The sequence below is a fragment of the Scophthalmus maximus genome, chromosome 19 (assembly GCF_022379125.1).
Source record: "Scophthalmus maximus strain ysfricsl-2021 chromosome 19, ASM2237912v1, whole genome shotgun sequence".
In the NCBI taxonomy this organism is placed as follows: Eukaryota; Metazoa; Chordata; class Actinopteri; order Pleuronectiformes; family Scophthalmidae; genus Scophthalmus; species Scophthalmus maximus.
Genome location: NC_061533.1, coordinates 4,734,236 through 4,750,499, shown reverse-complemented (window position 1 = coordinate 4,750,499; position 16,264 = coordinate 4,734,236). Strand labels below are relative to the sequence as shown.

General features: G+C 47.1%; 1 protein-coding gene across 1 annotated transcript in view; it reads right to left on the bottom strand.

Moving 5' to 3' along the window:
• Positions 1-9,195: 9,195 nt before the first annotated feature.
• The window catches only part of ksr2 (kinase suppressor of ras 2), a 77,277-nt gene continuing 70,208 nt past the window's right edge, over positions 9,196-16,264 (bottom strand). The window contains exon 22 of the mRNA XM_047329267.1: positions 9,196-13,099. Within this exon, the coding sequence (XP_047185223.1) occupies positions 13,093-13,099 (7 nt within the window). The 3' untranslated portion in view covers positions 9,196-13,092. The remainder of the gene's footprint in view (positions 13,100-16,264) is intronic.

The following is a 16,264-nucleotide window of genomic DNA, read 5'->3' as shown; positions in this document are numbered from 1 at the left end:
TGTTTGCACTTTCCGACTGTACGAAGATCCCCCTTTACGTGGTGTCAATTGCAAAATCAGTTGAGCGACTGAAGGGGTTGATTGATGATTAAAAACCGCCGTTAGCTCGCGTGAAGTGATTACACGTGGATCTTGGGTGAATTATGGCTGATTACGCGTATTTGTGCAACACAATTGGCCAAGACACAGAAACAAAAACTTTGGATATATTTTTTTTTTAATTGTCCCGTTTTTCCATTGGGATCCATTGGGCTGTGTATAAAAGTGGACACAGTCACCGGGTCCGGACTTCTCACGCACGTTCGTGACGCGAGCGTGTTCTCGATCGCTGGATTTTGTGAGTTGCGGTCTCGTTTAGATTCCAGTGGACGACAAGGCGTCGCATCCATCGGGCATTGTGCGATTGACAGCTAGCACCGCCCCAATCGGCGCACGGTTGCAGGTGTGTGTGGGCGCGCAGTGGAGGAGCTGTCAGTCGGACCCCCCCCCACAATTCTATGTCTGGTTGCAAAAAAAACCCCCAACATGGTGCTTGTCAAAATGCGAAATTCGAGGCTTCGGGGGGTTGCCACTTGTCGGTGGGTTGCCACTTGTCGGTGGGTTGCCACTTGTCGGTGGGTTGCCACTTGTCGGTGGGTTGCCACTTGTCGGGGCGTTGCCACTTGTCGGGGGGTTGCCACTTGTCGGTGGGTTGCCACTTGTCGGTGGGTTGCCACTTGTCGGGGGGTTGCCACTTGTCGGTGGGTTGCCACTTGTCGGATCCACTGTAATTATACTAATATAGTTTTGGGTTCTGGCCTCCCTCAACTTTCAGACTCCAGATTCTCGCCTCCTCGCCTTTGTTCCATTCCGTTCTTCTCATCCTTCTTTCTCTTCTCCCTCGTTCCCACTGTGCATCATCTCCCCTCCTATTTTTGGTTGTTCTCACTTCTCACTCAGCAATTCTGGGAGTGATTTCAGTTTGAGCGTCGGTGTACGTCCTCTACATTTTTCGCTGGAGCGCCGTCAAACGAACTCAAGTGGGACTTATAAACGATGACCGCTTGGAACAGGGAAGAAGGAAGCGTCTGCCGCTCCTGTCGGTTTCGCAGTCTGTCAGCTTGAGATGCATGTCCACTCCTCATCTTGTAAATGTAATAGAAATCACGAGTTTATTGAATTTTTTTTTGCTCCAGACTTGCCAGGTTTATTGCTCGAGGCTGATGTGCCTCACTCTCTCTCTCTGTACTTTGGTTCTGTATGCCTTAACCAGTGATGAATGGCATTACAAGCCGAAAGAGACCGAGAGGACAGATGGCCTCTCTAATGTACAGTATATCAGCTTTTTTCACCAATCCCACGATTTAGCTTTGAGTTGCTCTCCCACAAGGAAACATGCAGCAGGGGGCGTGGCCAGGAAATAGTTGAAGGTTTAGTCCATGATGAGATTTGGGATGTCACTCACAACCCTCACGCAAGGATACACATAAGAAATGTTAACCCTACACTGAATGACCCGTTTTGACACGTTTCAAATAACCACACCATAAACGCCACAGTCCACAAAGTGTGTGTGTGTGTGTGTGTGTGTGTGTGTGTGTGTGTGTGTGTGTGTGTGTGTGTGTGTGTGTGTGTGTGTGTGTGTGTGTGTGTGTGTGTGAGAGACTGGGTGGAACCCGGGGGATCGGACGTGCAAGCCGAACCGAACCAAACGGAAAAATGCCGTGACGCTAACTTTTTAAACTTCTGGAGCAAGGCCTTTGTGTTCCATGGGAAATGTGGCATATTATTAAACCACGGACACGCGCTCGCGCTTCTTGTAAGGAGCATTTTGCCAGCGAATAACCGTGTTCATCACGCGGAAACATTACAGCTCTGAAAAGCAATCCATCAAACCTGACACTCTTGTTCCCCGAGGTAGCACTTGCACAATAGGAACCTTGTTAGATGTCCCTAAGACTTCCATGTCCGTCGTGATGGACAGAAATTGGCAGGGATGTTGTCGTGAATAACCAAAAGCTGTGCCCAAAGGCTTTGTGTCACACGCATGTTCTCCTCGCCAATGAGGCCAACGCGGTGGAATGTATCTTCGTGACTGCAACAGGTGGAAAATCAAATATTATCGGGCATATTTCCCCTGATTTGCTCCATTGCAAATTGCAATTCCTGTGTGCAGGCCGATCAGACGCCCCTCCCCGAGGACCTAATGATCAAAAGCAGGTGGGCAATTCCCACTTGGCACAAGGTAGAACTGATGCTCTTTGACACTGTCGACTTTCACAGAGGACGCGCAATTTTCTGAAAGTTTCTCCGTGTCCCCCTCATGCATGAGGGTGAGTCGGCTTTACTGCTTTGCGCCGCTGTGCCGGAGAATTCCAAGATTGAAGTGGGCAATGCAGGCGAAGTGGTAACGATAACGAAAAGAGGAGTGAACATGTGCGAGACCAAAGGCAGCAGTTTCCCACCAGCCACGATGTGGAGAGCGCGCCTTTGCGTTGGATGTGATCCGAAACAAATCGCGTCAGTGTTTATTCCCCCTGCGGCTTCCACGGGGTGAAACTGGAAAAAGAAATCTGTGAAGACCATTGGGCGGGGGGGCAGTGAAACACAGCCAGGCCATTTCATGCAAAATCTCTCACTTGAAGAGGAGCCCCCCACTCTTTGTTGGCCTCGAGATTCGTCTCTTTGAGCAAGCGGCTAAAAAGGGGCGACGTCCGCGGCCGGCGGCGCTGGAGGGCCGAAAGGAGACGAGGGCAACGCCGCACGTGGAAATGTGGCTGCTTCCGCTCCGTGGAGGTCACGGTGCGAGGTCATTATCGCAAAACGAGACGAGCCGCACTCTGTTTTCTCGTCTCTGTGCTTCTCGACAGGCCCGTCGAGGACGATGGCGGTATGATCCCCCCCCCCCCCCTGACATATCTGAATATTTCATTACGTGCAGTGTGAGTTGCGGCACAATTTCATGAATCTCAATCAACTTCCTCTCCTTTTTTTTCTTTTTTAAACGGGTTCAGTCTAGATCCCTGGAGCGTCGACGTGAGATTTATTTCCCTGTTATGATCCGCTCCGGTTTTTTTAGACGCAGAACACAACGGGCGCGTCGGGTGGAAGGCGAAGGGGAGTTTCAACCAGTTGTGACCAGCGGTGACTCATAGGGCCAGACATAAGAAGAAAAAAAAAAAAAGGAGAGATGTCGGGCATAAAGTTGAAATACTATTTCGAGAATAAAGTCAGTAATTGTGACCTTCTTAGCCCTTTTACACGGCCGTTTAGGGCTATTTCAACTTCATTCTCAACATTTCGACTTGTTAATTAAATAAATACAATTTTTCGTATATGTCTGGCCCCTAATACTCTTCCGTAGACTCGGGCCTTGTTCACGGCATGCAGTTTTATCCCCGTTTATTTCCACTTGCCGATTTGTTTTTGGAGACTGCAGGGGGGAAAAAAAGCCCCATGGTCAGCACGCGCTTTCCATTCGTGCACTGCTCAAAGATGAGCTCCATCCAAAGGCCGGCCCAAAAGATATCCAGCAGGGTTAGGGTTAGCTGTGTCCCCGCTGTGACTGGCGAGCGCAACGGTTCCCCCCGTGACGAGAACGAGACGAAGATCATCTCTGTAGATGATATCACGGTATCGTAATGTGGATCAGGGACCTCGCTCTCCCTGTTTCACAGAGAGACGCAGAAAGTCATCGTTTTTTAAAATGATCAACGATATATTTTTTAATCTTTTTAATGAGTTTCTGAGGCAAAGATTCCGACACTGATAAAAGCATTTTTCTATGTCTTCTTGTGATGCCGTCATTGAAACCGTGGGACTGTTTGTTTCTTTGTTTGTAATTATGAAATCTTTTGGGGGAATCCTTTGGACAGGCCTTCCAAAAATAATGATAATAAATATGGAGCAATAAGGGAGAATGGGGGAGGAAAGGGAAATGATGTACGACAAGCCAACCCCTAAACCCTTTTTTTAAAAATATATTTATTGTTTTGAAGCCAGGTCAAGTGTTCTGAGTCTTCATGAATGACTACGCACATCACAAGGAGGCCCCTGGAACAAGCCTTACAATAAACCTTCATACAGTATATACACATTTGATATGTATGATCCCTGTGTTGTTGTTTTTTTTTTTGCCCCCTATGTGCAGGAATTGATAGCGGGGAAGGTATCTCCAGATGATTAACTTTTGGAGCTGATAGGGCAAAGGTCATGTTCGAATTCCTGTCAAGCCGATTCTGATTCTGACAGTCTAAAGCTTGCACTGTATTGATCAGAAAACTATTCCTCGTTGTATGATTGAAGTGACATCATGAAGAGGCCAGAAAGAATGACGTCAGAATGAATTTTTCCCCGCATCCTATGGACACGACCCAAAGCTTGTGCCGCTGTTATGAAATAGCTTTATTGCAATATAGAGCTTGATGGGGTACATACAGAGCGCTTGCAGAGTGTGCATCGCCCCTCCAACGGTGTTCATTTTCTATTAAAACCACTGGACTATTCTTTTAACTGATTGGTGCGCAGTCTGTGAGTCAGTCTTTGTTACCTATACTTGATGTCGTATTGCCCCCCCCCCCCAGTCCCTTGAAACGCTCCTGGCCCCGTCGCCGAGGATGAGCCGAGGCTTAAATACTGGAGCTCGTGGTGGAGTTTGTCAGGTAATGACTCGCAGCTGTACAAGTGAAGGAACCACATTGCCAAACCGAACACACACACACACACACACACACACACACACACACACACACACACACACACACACACACACACACACACACACACACACACACGCGCGCTGGAACAGAGACAAACAGGAGACAATCGCACCGCAGAGGGGAAGCGGCCCAACCCTGACACCCTGTCATTTATTCACAGCGACAGTTTAGCGCCATTAACCTTCCCCCCCGGGTTCGCGGTGCGCGAGTGACATATTTCTCAATCCCCCCCCCCCCCCCCAACACGGGGGGTGATGCAATTTTGGATCAGCGGGGAGAATCCCCCTTGACACACTTGACACGAGCCCCCCCTTTTTCCCCCGGCAGACATTTTCTTCTTACCTGTCACAGCGAAGGGGGGGGGGGGATCTCCCTGTTCAGGTGCAGCTACGTCACAAAACCGCGACGGCAATCGACGGCGGCGGGCCCAGCGTGCGCGCGCGCGCGGCCTCGCCACCGGGACCCTGGGACCGAAGCGGGTAATTGAATTTCAGCCGTGATGATCTGCTCCGGCTGCTTAGACGCGTCAGAATGTCTCAAGAAAGAGCCAATCACCCAATTAGCAATCAGCAGGACGGTCTCACGCGGCACACTCATGGTTGGCTCCTACGCACGTCCTCTTACTTTTACAGAATAATCAGAAATATGCATATAGATGAAGTAAAAACATTTTTTTTTTTTTTTTGCAAATGTGGATGATGTGCAAAGATTGAGTTGGCCGTTATCTCGAGAAGAGAGAAAACAATCTCCATGTAGAGGTAATTTCCTCTTTTTCGATTTCTTCTGGTATTTTTCTCTCCTTTTTGGTGTGTGTTTGTGTTTTGCATGTAATATGGGAAGATGACGTACGCGTCTTTCCAGTTTTTATGCCGAGATAAGTTCACCATTTCATGCATCCATATTAATGTGATAGACGTGAAAGTGTCATTAACCCTCTCATCTGACTATCATGAGCATATTTTTACAAAGTGATGAAGCTGATTGTGCTTTTTGAGATCTGTGCTACTCTGTTGTTTCACCTCGTGTGTTTATCTTCCAACGGAACTGGACCCCGAATGACGGACATTTTTGTGTCATCAAGTTTTTCCGACCTGGGACACCCCTGAGCCCGGGGCAGGTGAGACTAACCAATGAGGGCTCTTTATTTTGGGCTAATCTGTTGCTTATGTTCTTTGATTTTTTAACGACACGACGGCAACACGGCACACGCCCGGGTGCGAATGAGGTTTCCCGTTCTTGACACGGTTGTGACAGACACTTCAAATAACGCGTCAAAATTATTCCTCGAGTCCGCACAAAAGATCCCAGGTTTTTTTTAAAAATTTGCGCTGTGAAAAGCTCGAGCGTCCTGTACGACGAGTCGAAAGAAATGTGTCAGCCCCGTGCCCTTGTTCAGCTCGGTCGCCTCCTGGGCCCCTTCAAAGTGTCTCCCTGCAGGATCGGAAAGCAATAGTCTGAGCAAAAGACTGTGAAATCCTCTGGCATTTGAAAATCGCCGGACGTGATGGAAATTGAGGACGGGCAGGCGTCTCTCTTATCGCGGTCTCCGGGAGATCAAGGCGCTCGCCAGGTCTCAAACCCTCCTTTCATATCGTCCTACCGAGGCCGCGGCCGCGATGGCCGGACGCGTTACGATGCACGCGAGGCCGCTTTCCACCCGATGGAGATGAGGGAACGCGACAGCATTGAGGCGCGGCAATTACCTTACCAGAAAATGGAGGGAAAAACACAATAACGGCATCCGCGGGAGTGACGATCTCCAAAATTCATCAGAGGACGAGCCCACGTGGCGCCACGGAGCTCTGGAACTTTGAATTCGTTTTTGCAAAACACTTCTTGCGATTGAGCGCAGGCGTGGAGTCCGTGTTGTTGTTGCAGTGGTCTTAAAGACCGGATTTGGGTCGAAGCAAACGGACACAGCGGGCTCCTGCAGACTTCGGACAAATGTGTGCGAATTTCGGTGGGAAAGCAAATCACCCAAATGATGCGAACAGGAAAAAACGCCATCGTCCAGTGAACGCTCCATATCGTCGTGTTCCGAACGCCACTTCTTGACGGCCCCCGAGCGGAGCTGCTTCCGTCTCCTCCGCCGCGGCAGCTCCGCACACGGCCTCATCTGTCCGTCCTGATGTAGATGCTTCAATCCGAAGGCCAGCTTCATGTGTGTTCTTCCGTCCGAAGAAACGACAGGCAGGACAACGCGGACTCGGCTTGTTCTCTCAACAAGGTCAAAGGTCAAACTCGTCATGAGCTGTGAGACTTTTCTTTTTTTCTTTTTTTTTTTTGCATAATCCAGGAGCCCCTTGCACAAAAATAATTGCTGCAGGAAATCACATGGAACCTGTGCAATGTCACACAGGGCGCGACGCCGCTCTCGGCATTTTGGATTTCAACTGTGTTGCGGCAACTTTATCGTATCGCGACAGGTCGTCAAAATCCGGGTCAAAGTCCTTTCATCAAAAAGAAATTCCTCGAGGTTTCAATATTTAATCAATCGTTATTTTCACCTTGTGTAAATAGACATATTTATTCATATCTTACCTCTTACTTGATATGTTTCATGAGTTTGAACTCAAGGACAGTATATTATTTCCATGTAGAACCATTTCAAACGGCACAAAGAGAGTTTGTAATCACCGGAGCAAATAATATAGTGGTTTTTTTTAAAGGATCAGATTTCAAAGAAGAGGTTTTCAGCTCTGTCGCCCTGCTGGATTCCACTGGAGGCATCTCATCGAGGACCGATGTACGCCCAAGGTGAAAGGCAAGGTGAATCCCAATAACTGTAATTAACGGTAATCAACAGCAACGGAGCGTGCGGTGCCGCAGGAGACCGGCGGTGATCGGCGAGAGAGGATCAGGAGCTGCTGGTTCGCGCTCTTTGAATTTGAGTAACAAAAGCACATAGTTGGGGTCTATCAGCAACCCTGGCTGCCAAACACAGACATCTCGCGACACGCATGTCTATAGGTAGAGTAAGTAATAACCAAACTGCTCGGTGATTACCGGTGAACTAATATTGCTTTGGAAATCACCAGCGACTTACATCCTACTATGTATTTACTTTTTTTTTTTTAAAGGAGGAACTAGTTTGAAGATGAAATCATCACTTAGGTCCCAAATATTGATAATTAAATCAGTAGCTGCTGTGTTCCAATGTATCCAGGGTTCAGTTTAATTGGGCTGAGCAATCGCAAAACCTGTGCGCTGTTCCACGCAAATCCCTATCTCACAGCGGTGTAGAGTCCTCGGAAGGAGACTCCTGGATCTCTCCGAGAAGACAGTTACCTGTTACCCTTCCAACGGCACAAGGTTTGGGTACGAAGGTGGCGTACTGTAACAACAAGGTCAGAGGCTCTAGTCCCCATTTTTCTTCAGCCGAAGAAGCGGATGATGACGACGACGACGACGACGACGACGACATGGTCTTTGCATTCAGACCACTCAGTCACATCTCCTTCCTGCCTCTCATCTCCTCGTCGCGGATCAAACGGAAATACTGCACTTTTCTCAAAAAAAAGTGCCCTCGCACTCCTCGACATGTGCCTCATCCTTTCATTTCCGCATCCGAGGACAAACCAGATGAAAAGGCTTTTCATCGCATAAAACGCCTCCACATTCAACAAGCGGGCCGAGCCCTCGGTTGGTGGCGGTCAGAAGGCAAATGGATGTTTACTCGCGGAGAATTAAGACGGGAGTCACGGGCGGAGACAATTTCGTTTTTTTCCCCCTCTCGTTCTTTTATGTCCACTGATTTCCATTCTCCCCTCTGAAGTCTGAAATCACACCGGCTGCGTCCAGCCGCGAGGTTTATGAGCCGATGCGTATCTCCGGCCGCCTGCAGTTGGTGTCATTCGCGTAATTGCGGCGGCATCACATCACATCACACGAGCTGCGGCCCAGCTGGAACCTGCGGTCTTTAGCAGTCAGGGCGCTGGGGACACAACTTCTTTTTTTCAGATTTAAAACAGGCCTGAAAGGCTTTGATGAAGAAACGCTGTATTCTCCGGAAAGACCAGTGGAGGGCGACTCCACGGGTTGTAAGACAAAGTCTTTTTCTATAGAAGCTTATGAGAACAATGACTCCATACATCTCACCTCATGACGTCATCACTACGTCAGTAAATATTTTTATATCCACGCGTTATGCCTCGCTCTGTTTTAGATTACCGCCATGAGCTGTAGAATAGAACATTCAGTTGTTCATTCAGAGTTCAGTTGAAGCTGCTTTGGTCAATATCAAGAGAACAATACATTAGCTGTGTGAATTTAATTTTCGAGGCAGCATTAGCTGCATTAATAGCAACATTAATGACGTCTCGGGGGGGCGGGGGGGATATGAGTCAGACCGTTTGCTCTTTTTTTTTTAAACATCAACCTTGTACCAGAAGTCATAAAACATGACGGAGTTGCGTGAGGTGAAGCTCTGTTATTCTGATGCTCCTGAAGGCAACACCGTCTTCCCCTCACTGTCACACTACTTTGGAAAACACGACACAAACGTATCACTCAAAGTTAAATTTTTTTATTGACATTTTTTTTTCTTCTTCTTCTCTTCTGGACAGTAGAACAAATGTTGCACACAAAAGAAACACAAACTTTATAACAAGGCCTGCAAATCGTAATTAGTCGACATTCAGTTAAACGGCAGAAACTAAACCATTTCTGGAAGGGTAGAAAACTTCTCTTTCTTCTTTTGTTATAAACTTTACTGTACAAATTATACAAATGAAGATCCGTTACAAGACTCAATGGTGAGATATGCTCTCGAGAGGAGAGGGACAGCATCACGTGTTGCTTCAGATGACATGATGAATGAGGCATGTTGGTCATAAAGGATGATGATGATGATGATGATGATGATGATGATGCTGATGATGATGTGAGGTTGATGGTGTGATTTGTCAAAATGAAAGACGGGAACCCCGGATGAGGAGAAGATGCAGCAGAAGCATTTTTGGGTACAGAGCAACAAATGAGGCGAACGATGACAATGGCGTGGTTTTACAGATGGATGAGCCCTGGACAAAAAAATACTTCCTGTACATCACACGGCATCCAGTCAGAGGATGAATATAGATCCAGAGCACATTTGAATCAGCAATATATGAGGTGAATGAAAATATAGACCAGCTGTGAGCGGTTGTCAGCCCCCCCCCAAAAGAAAAAGAAAAAGGTTATACTGTATAATCAGGCTTAATCTGTTCGTAGCGAACGTGTTTGACATCATTCTGTACATTCTCAAGGTTAATTTTCATGATGACAGAGACGGAGTCACCTTTTCTTTCCTTTCTCTTTCCAAACAAAGCGCGGAACAAATGCATGCCGACAGAAGTGCAGTGAGAAGCCCTTTCACCGCGCCCCCTCGTGTAACAGTCAAAGAGAGGAGAGCTCCGTGGTGTTCCTTCCTGCCCCGATGGAACAACAATGGAAAAGAGGAAAATATCTCCTGACTTTCCTCCTCGGTGCCGAGACGATCGTGCATCTCAGAATTCGCCTCACAGCCTCACAGGGGCGTCTCGGCCTTTTTCTCTTTCCAAAATATTTAAAAAACAACATGTTGAACCAGGATCTCCGGGGGGGGGGGGGGGCGCAGCAGCCGTCACCGTCCGATGTCATGATGTCTTTCTTTTGAAATGACACAGTTTCAATGGACCAGGTCGCTTTGGGAAAAGGGGGCCATTTTTCCGGGGCCATTTTTCCGCGGCCACCTTTGTTTTGTTTTTTTTGTATCTACTCATCTGCATGGATTCGTACGCATTTGTCCTGGAGAGCTAGCTCTTCCACGGAGGGACTGTGCGCCGCCGCGATGCTCGTACCACCCGTTAATATTCGAGCAGAGCCAGAAAGAACGAGGTGAACGGGGGAAGCAGGAAGGAGTTCCTTTTTCGCAGTCTGCTGCTCTCTTGTTGTCTAAATTATGTTTTCTGTTTCACATCCATTCTTTTTTTTCTTTTCTTTTTTTCTTTTGATGTCCTGCCACCGCGTTTGATCTCAACGGAGTCCTATTAGCCGGGCGCACGTGGGAAGGTCAAGATGAATTGCGGAGAGAAATGGGTCTATCGCGCCCACACTGTGCTCTCGTGAAGGATGTTGTCTACGTTGGACCGCACGAAAACAGCAACGGCTGGTTAGGAGAGGACCTTGCAAACTTCAATTCCTATTTTTTTTTTTTATCCCCCCCTTCCCTTTCCACCACAACATGCGAGTCAATGAAACAAATGATGCAAAACACTTTGACTTATTTTTAATTTACCAAAGGCAGAGCGATAAGAGACGCACTAAAAATCATAAGTATTGTATTGAAATTTACAGGAGCTGCTGTCGTCAGGGGCATCTAATACTCTTCCGCCCCGATTAGCGAATCAGAATCTGACGTTTATGTCAAAGTTGCAGGTTTGTTAAAAGAAAGGGGGGAAAAAAAAGATTTTAGCTTTTGATCGCTGCGAGAAAACCTTCAGGGGCGAGTAATCCATTGGATCAGCCCTTCTGTGAAATAGAAATAAATATTGAAATGTTCACCATTACTCTTTGTCTTTCCTTCACTGTAATTGCATTGCCGCGAGGTCATTTGACACCTACATGTGCGCGGGGGGGGGGGGAATCTGAATGATATATATTAGCTCGCCCGACTCGCACAAATGCACACACACACACACACACAACTCCCGCCCAATTATTTGTATTTTAGTGACAACGTTCAATTTGCCCAGACAGCATGCGCACTGTGATATGGAAAATAAACGTCTCTGTTCCCTTGGTGATTTAATATCTCCCCCCCCCCGATGCAAATATCAATAGAGGTATTTTAACATTCGTGTGGCAGGTATTTTATATTTTTCTTCGCTCGCTGCAAAGAGATTAATTTGTCAGTCTAGACAAATGGGTGTGCTGATCTCTAAGTTGGCGGAGCGTGTAATGAGTCAATTAAAACCGAGGTGTTCTCTGTGGAAGTTTAGAGCCGCTCCGCTCTCCACTGCTCTTCCTCTGGTGAAGCTTGCTCAGCAAAGTCGTGCGGCCTTGTTCTTTGCACGCGAGATAAAGAAAAACAACCCCGCTTAGTTTCAGTGTAACAATTTCTCCGCGAAACCGCGGAAGACGCATCCACGACGGACGAAAGGACTCCGGATACAGACACGAGGGGGCAATGGGTGGCTTTCAGGGGGCGTTTGGTTTGGAGCCTGCAGAGTTGGACGTCCACACAATCTGTGTGCATCCCAAGAGAGACTGGTTCGAATCCTGGGATCATCTGGCTGACAAAAAAAAATAAAGAATCCCTCTTTTTCCCCCTTTGGCGACCGCGGCTGCTGGGGTGCCCCTCGGACGAGGCACTTGTTCGACTGACCGCACATTGGCCACCGGCAGGCGTCTGTTGGTGTGCTGGGCAGACGCGCACAACGCGGCGTGCGGCGATTTCACGAAACTGCACAGCGGTCAACCTGCCGTCGCCTGCGCCGCACCAATGACTTTACGTAGAAATGAAACGTACAGCTGCTGCCGGGCCCGGTTTAAGTGCGCAGGCGACGTCTCTGAGAGCTGCGTCATGGTGAACTGTTGGAGACTTACAATGTTGTGGCCCGGGCCGATTTTTGGTGTCAGGCACAAATGCGGGAAAAAAAGATGAAGAAGAAGAAAAAGAAAAAAAACGATCTCTTTGCCGGCCAACGCAAACTTTTATGTGTAATGTTGAAATTTGTGGATTTTTTTTTTTAAGTTAAAGGGATCAAAAATAAAGGTTTACATTTTTCTGTCAGGGTCGAAATGAAGTATTGAATTGGTTCATATTTGAAACGTGACACGGCCTTCAAGGCGATCGAAATGACTGACGGTGGTGATCTAAACAATGGGTCCAAAAACCTTTGCATAATTTCTACACTCCAGATTGCGTTCATTAACAGAGCTGTTGTGAAAATGTGTCTGGGGGGGGGGCGGGGGGCCACAAGGCTGAGAATGATATGTTGCACATTCATGGCAGTAACGAACACGTTTGCAGCTGGAGATGAGTTTGCAATGGTCGGTGGCGTGTGTGCACGTTGACAATTCCTCAACAGAAAGATGACGGGTGTCGTTTTGGGGGAGGGCTTCAGGCATAGAGTGGAGAAAGGCCTCTCTGTTTTAGAAAGTCTGCGGCGTGTGTTTTTCTCGCCCACTCTGGCAAAGTGGGCCACGCACTGACCGCTAAAGGGTCCATGAGGTCGGGGAAATGTGCATGTGTCAGAGCCGGAGCAGGGAAGGGGGAAGAGCAGGAAAGCTGGGGGGGGGGGGGTGTTGTGGAAGCAGGGTGGGGCAGAAGCGGAGGGTGGGCGGGTGGTTTAGGGCAGGTGGGCGGTGGAGCAGATGTTAGCAGCGCTGAGGACGAGCTTCATGCAAAGACACGGTCCCACCGATGCGTCCGTTACAGCCTGGAGCAGGAAGGGGGAGGGAGGGAAAACAGAAACATCATTAAATCGGAAGCCGTCGTGACACAAAGTCCTGCAGGACAACACGCTGTCAGCGGACTATGTCCAGACAACCAACAAAGGAGACAGAGCACGTGAAGTCAAGTTGAAAACACAAATATTTGTCAGGTGTTCAGCAGTGAGGAGAGAGAAAAAACTAGTCTAGTGGAAAAATGAATGCATGAATATGTTCTGTCCTGTCGTGATACATTACAGAGGAAGACTCAACATTTCTTGCGTTGCTCCAATTGACCATTAAAGAAAAATAATTCCACTGTCAACTGACTCAAGGAAGCGAATTTATCTAGAAAAGAACAATTTGGAAAGAATAAACAAAAACTGTCAACTATAAAGCCAATAGTTTTTATTTTTGCTTATATGTTGGTATATAGCAAACTATTTCAGGGGGTGGGGAACCTCTGGCCTCCCGGCTTTATGCAGCCCGCGAGACAATTCATTCGATCCAAAAAAAAAAAAGCAACTCAGAAAAAAGTTCTCAGGATTATTATCTTTCTAAACTGTTCGCTTTGATTGGTGAATAATTACTAGCGGTACCTTTCAGGACCTGTAAGGCCGTATTCTACGAACGACAGCCGTGACATTGCCATACAACAACACAGGGACCTGCAGCATCGTCTCAATAATGACACGCATCGCCAAAATCACGCACATCCTTTTATGCCTCTGAAATAATTGCAAGGAAGAAAGCGACATACACAAAAAAAAACCCAACAACTGCCACGTTAATAACCATAAATCATGAATTTTGGTAAATTCTAAATTTAAAGATTTTGAAAAGTGCGGTATCTATCGGTACATGCTGTGAAGATGAGAAAAACAACAGCAACGTTGCATCCGGGAAAACCCACGAGGGTCCTTAATGAGTCTGAGTCGCACTGTCGTTGCACATTATCTGCCAGATGGACCGGCATAGGGCCTGCTAGAGGGGAAGACAGGGTCACATCCTCCATCCTCTTCCATTATGTAAGATTTATTTTCGGGACGTACAGTTCAAACCAGTGTGGGTTTGCCAAGTGGCTGTCAACCACCAGCCACTCTCAGGCTCTCTAAGCAGGATGTGGAACCACCACCACCACCACCACCACTGTGTGAACTCCTTCCCCCTGATACGTCAGACGGGCTGGTTCTAACTATTCAGGCAGAATGACGTTTCCCTCTGATTTGATGGCGGCAGTATTTCTAGCATTGGAGTCAGATTTATTTGCTCACTGAATCAGGCCAGCAGCTGCGTGGGATTTATTGCGATGCGCATACAGGTGTTGCCAGCGTGTTTCTGTAGCCCAAAGGCCAAACAAGCATTTCCTTACTGGCACGGCTTTGGGCTCAGCGAAGATGAACGTGACGATGACGTCCCCCTTATATGGCAAAAACGCACTGGTTGCTCCGGCTGCTGCTCGCTCTCTCCCTCTGCCTGTCGTCCAAAAACCTGCTCTAATGAGATACATCGCCGGCGTAATAAGCCACGTGGGCGTCTTTGGCTGAATAAAGAGAACCCCACAATCCTTGGAGGCCATGTGGCAGAGCTAATTCGACTGCTCTAAATTGGCTAATTTCAAAGACGAATGCCGTGCGCTTTTGTGGACCTACATCGCGTTTGTGAAGGTGAACAGTGAAGCAACCTAATTAGCCTCCTCCACCAAAGGCCGAAACTTTTTTTTAGATTTCCTTTCTCGTCTTAACTTTGTGATGTTTGATGTAAAATAGGGTTTAAGTCACTTGTGATTGGGCTCTGTTTGGCATCTTTATAGCTACATGACGTATTGGTTCCATACATTTCCCAAAATACCTTATTAAGAATCTTCACATGAACTTGTTTGCACTCAGTTGTGGGCTGTTACAGTACTGTGCGTCTGGGTGGAGAGCGCCACAGCCGTAGTAAGAGCAAGAGAGAGAAAATACGCCAGTCACACTGATGCATGTCCCTAAGACTGTATATAAAGATGGACTACATGTCTCCACTTTCTCCCGTTACACAAAAATTTTGATACGGGTGCTGCTATCTTGTTTTTTATAGCTCAAATAACTGATTAAAACAAAATAAAAACTGGAAATACAATCACGTGAACAAACATCCTTGTGATAAGAACAACCTCAAATGACAGAAAACCATCTTTGAGGAATAATGTACATAACGTATCGATTTTTTTTGATTTGGGGTTCTTGGTTTATGACCTATACTGCAGCCAGCCACCAGGGGGCAATCCAGATAATATGGCTTCACTTTTGTGGATCTGTCATGTCGGCCATCTTTATGTACGGACTATGGGATGTAGAAGGATAGCTGGTTAAAGTCACGCAAAGTCAGCCTTCCTGCCATTTTGTCCTTGTGGCCAACTGCAGTACTGTAACGAAAAAAAAATCCTGATCTTTAACAAAAGGGTCAGAGGAAGGAGAAAACGTCGGCGGCTTAAAACTTTCACAAGTCGTGAAGCGGGGCACATTCAAGGATGTACGTTTTTGCTCAAGTGAGCAGAGCGGTCTGTAGATATCTTGGCGTGCGACAATTGCGGACAATTGTTGCGATCGTCATCACGGCTGTGCATGATTTGCGTTAGCACAACCCAGTCACAATTCACGCACTAAGTGCACCAACTGGAGAATCCAAATTTCCGTCATAGCTTATGTCAGAGTCGCTGAACTGTGACCCCTGTGGCCACAAGTGTTGATTACAGGCTAGTGGCACTTAGTGGCATTTAGAAATTAAGTGTATTACCTGCAACCGTGTTGCCTCTATGTTTCCTTTATAATGAGCAACAGTACAAGAACCAAAAACTTAATTCAATGAAAAAATGGTGACTGACAACAAAAACATCATGAAGAAAATCAAAAGGTAAAGAACAAAAAAAGGTAACATGCAAACATTGGGAGAAACATGAAGAAATAACATAAAGAAATATTTTCTGAATGACTGATATTTTGCTTGGTGGCAGATTTATTTTTTTCTTCATGTGATCCAGAACTATGGATTTCTTTGGACCCATTCAGCTTTCTAGTGAAATCTACCTTCTCATTTTGAATGGATCCGTTCAAGATCCGCGATCAACCTGCAATTATTAACCACATGCTGCAACGAGAAATAATGAGCGCTTTAATGATCTCAGCGCAGTG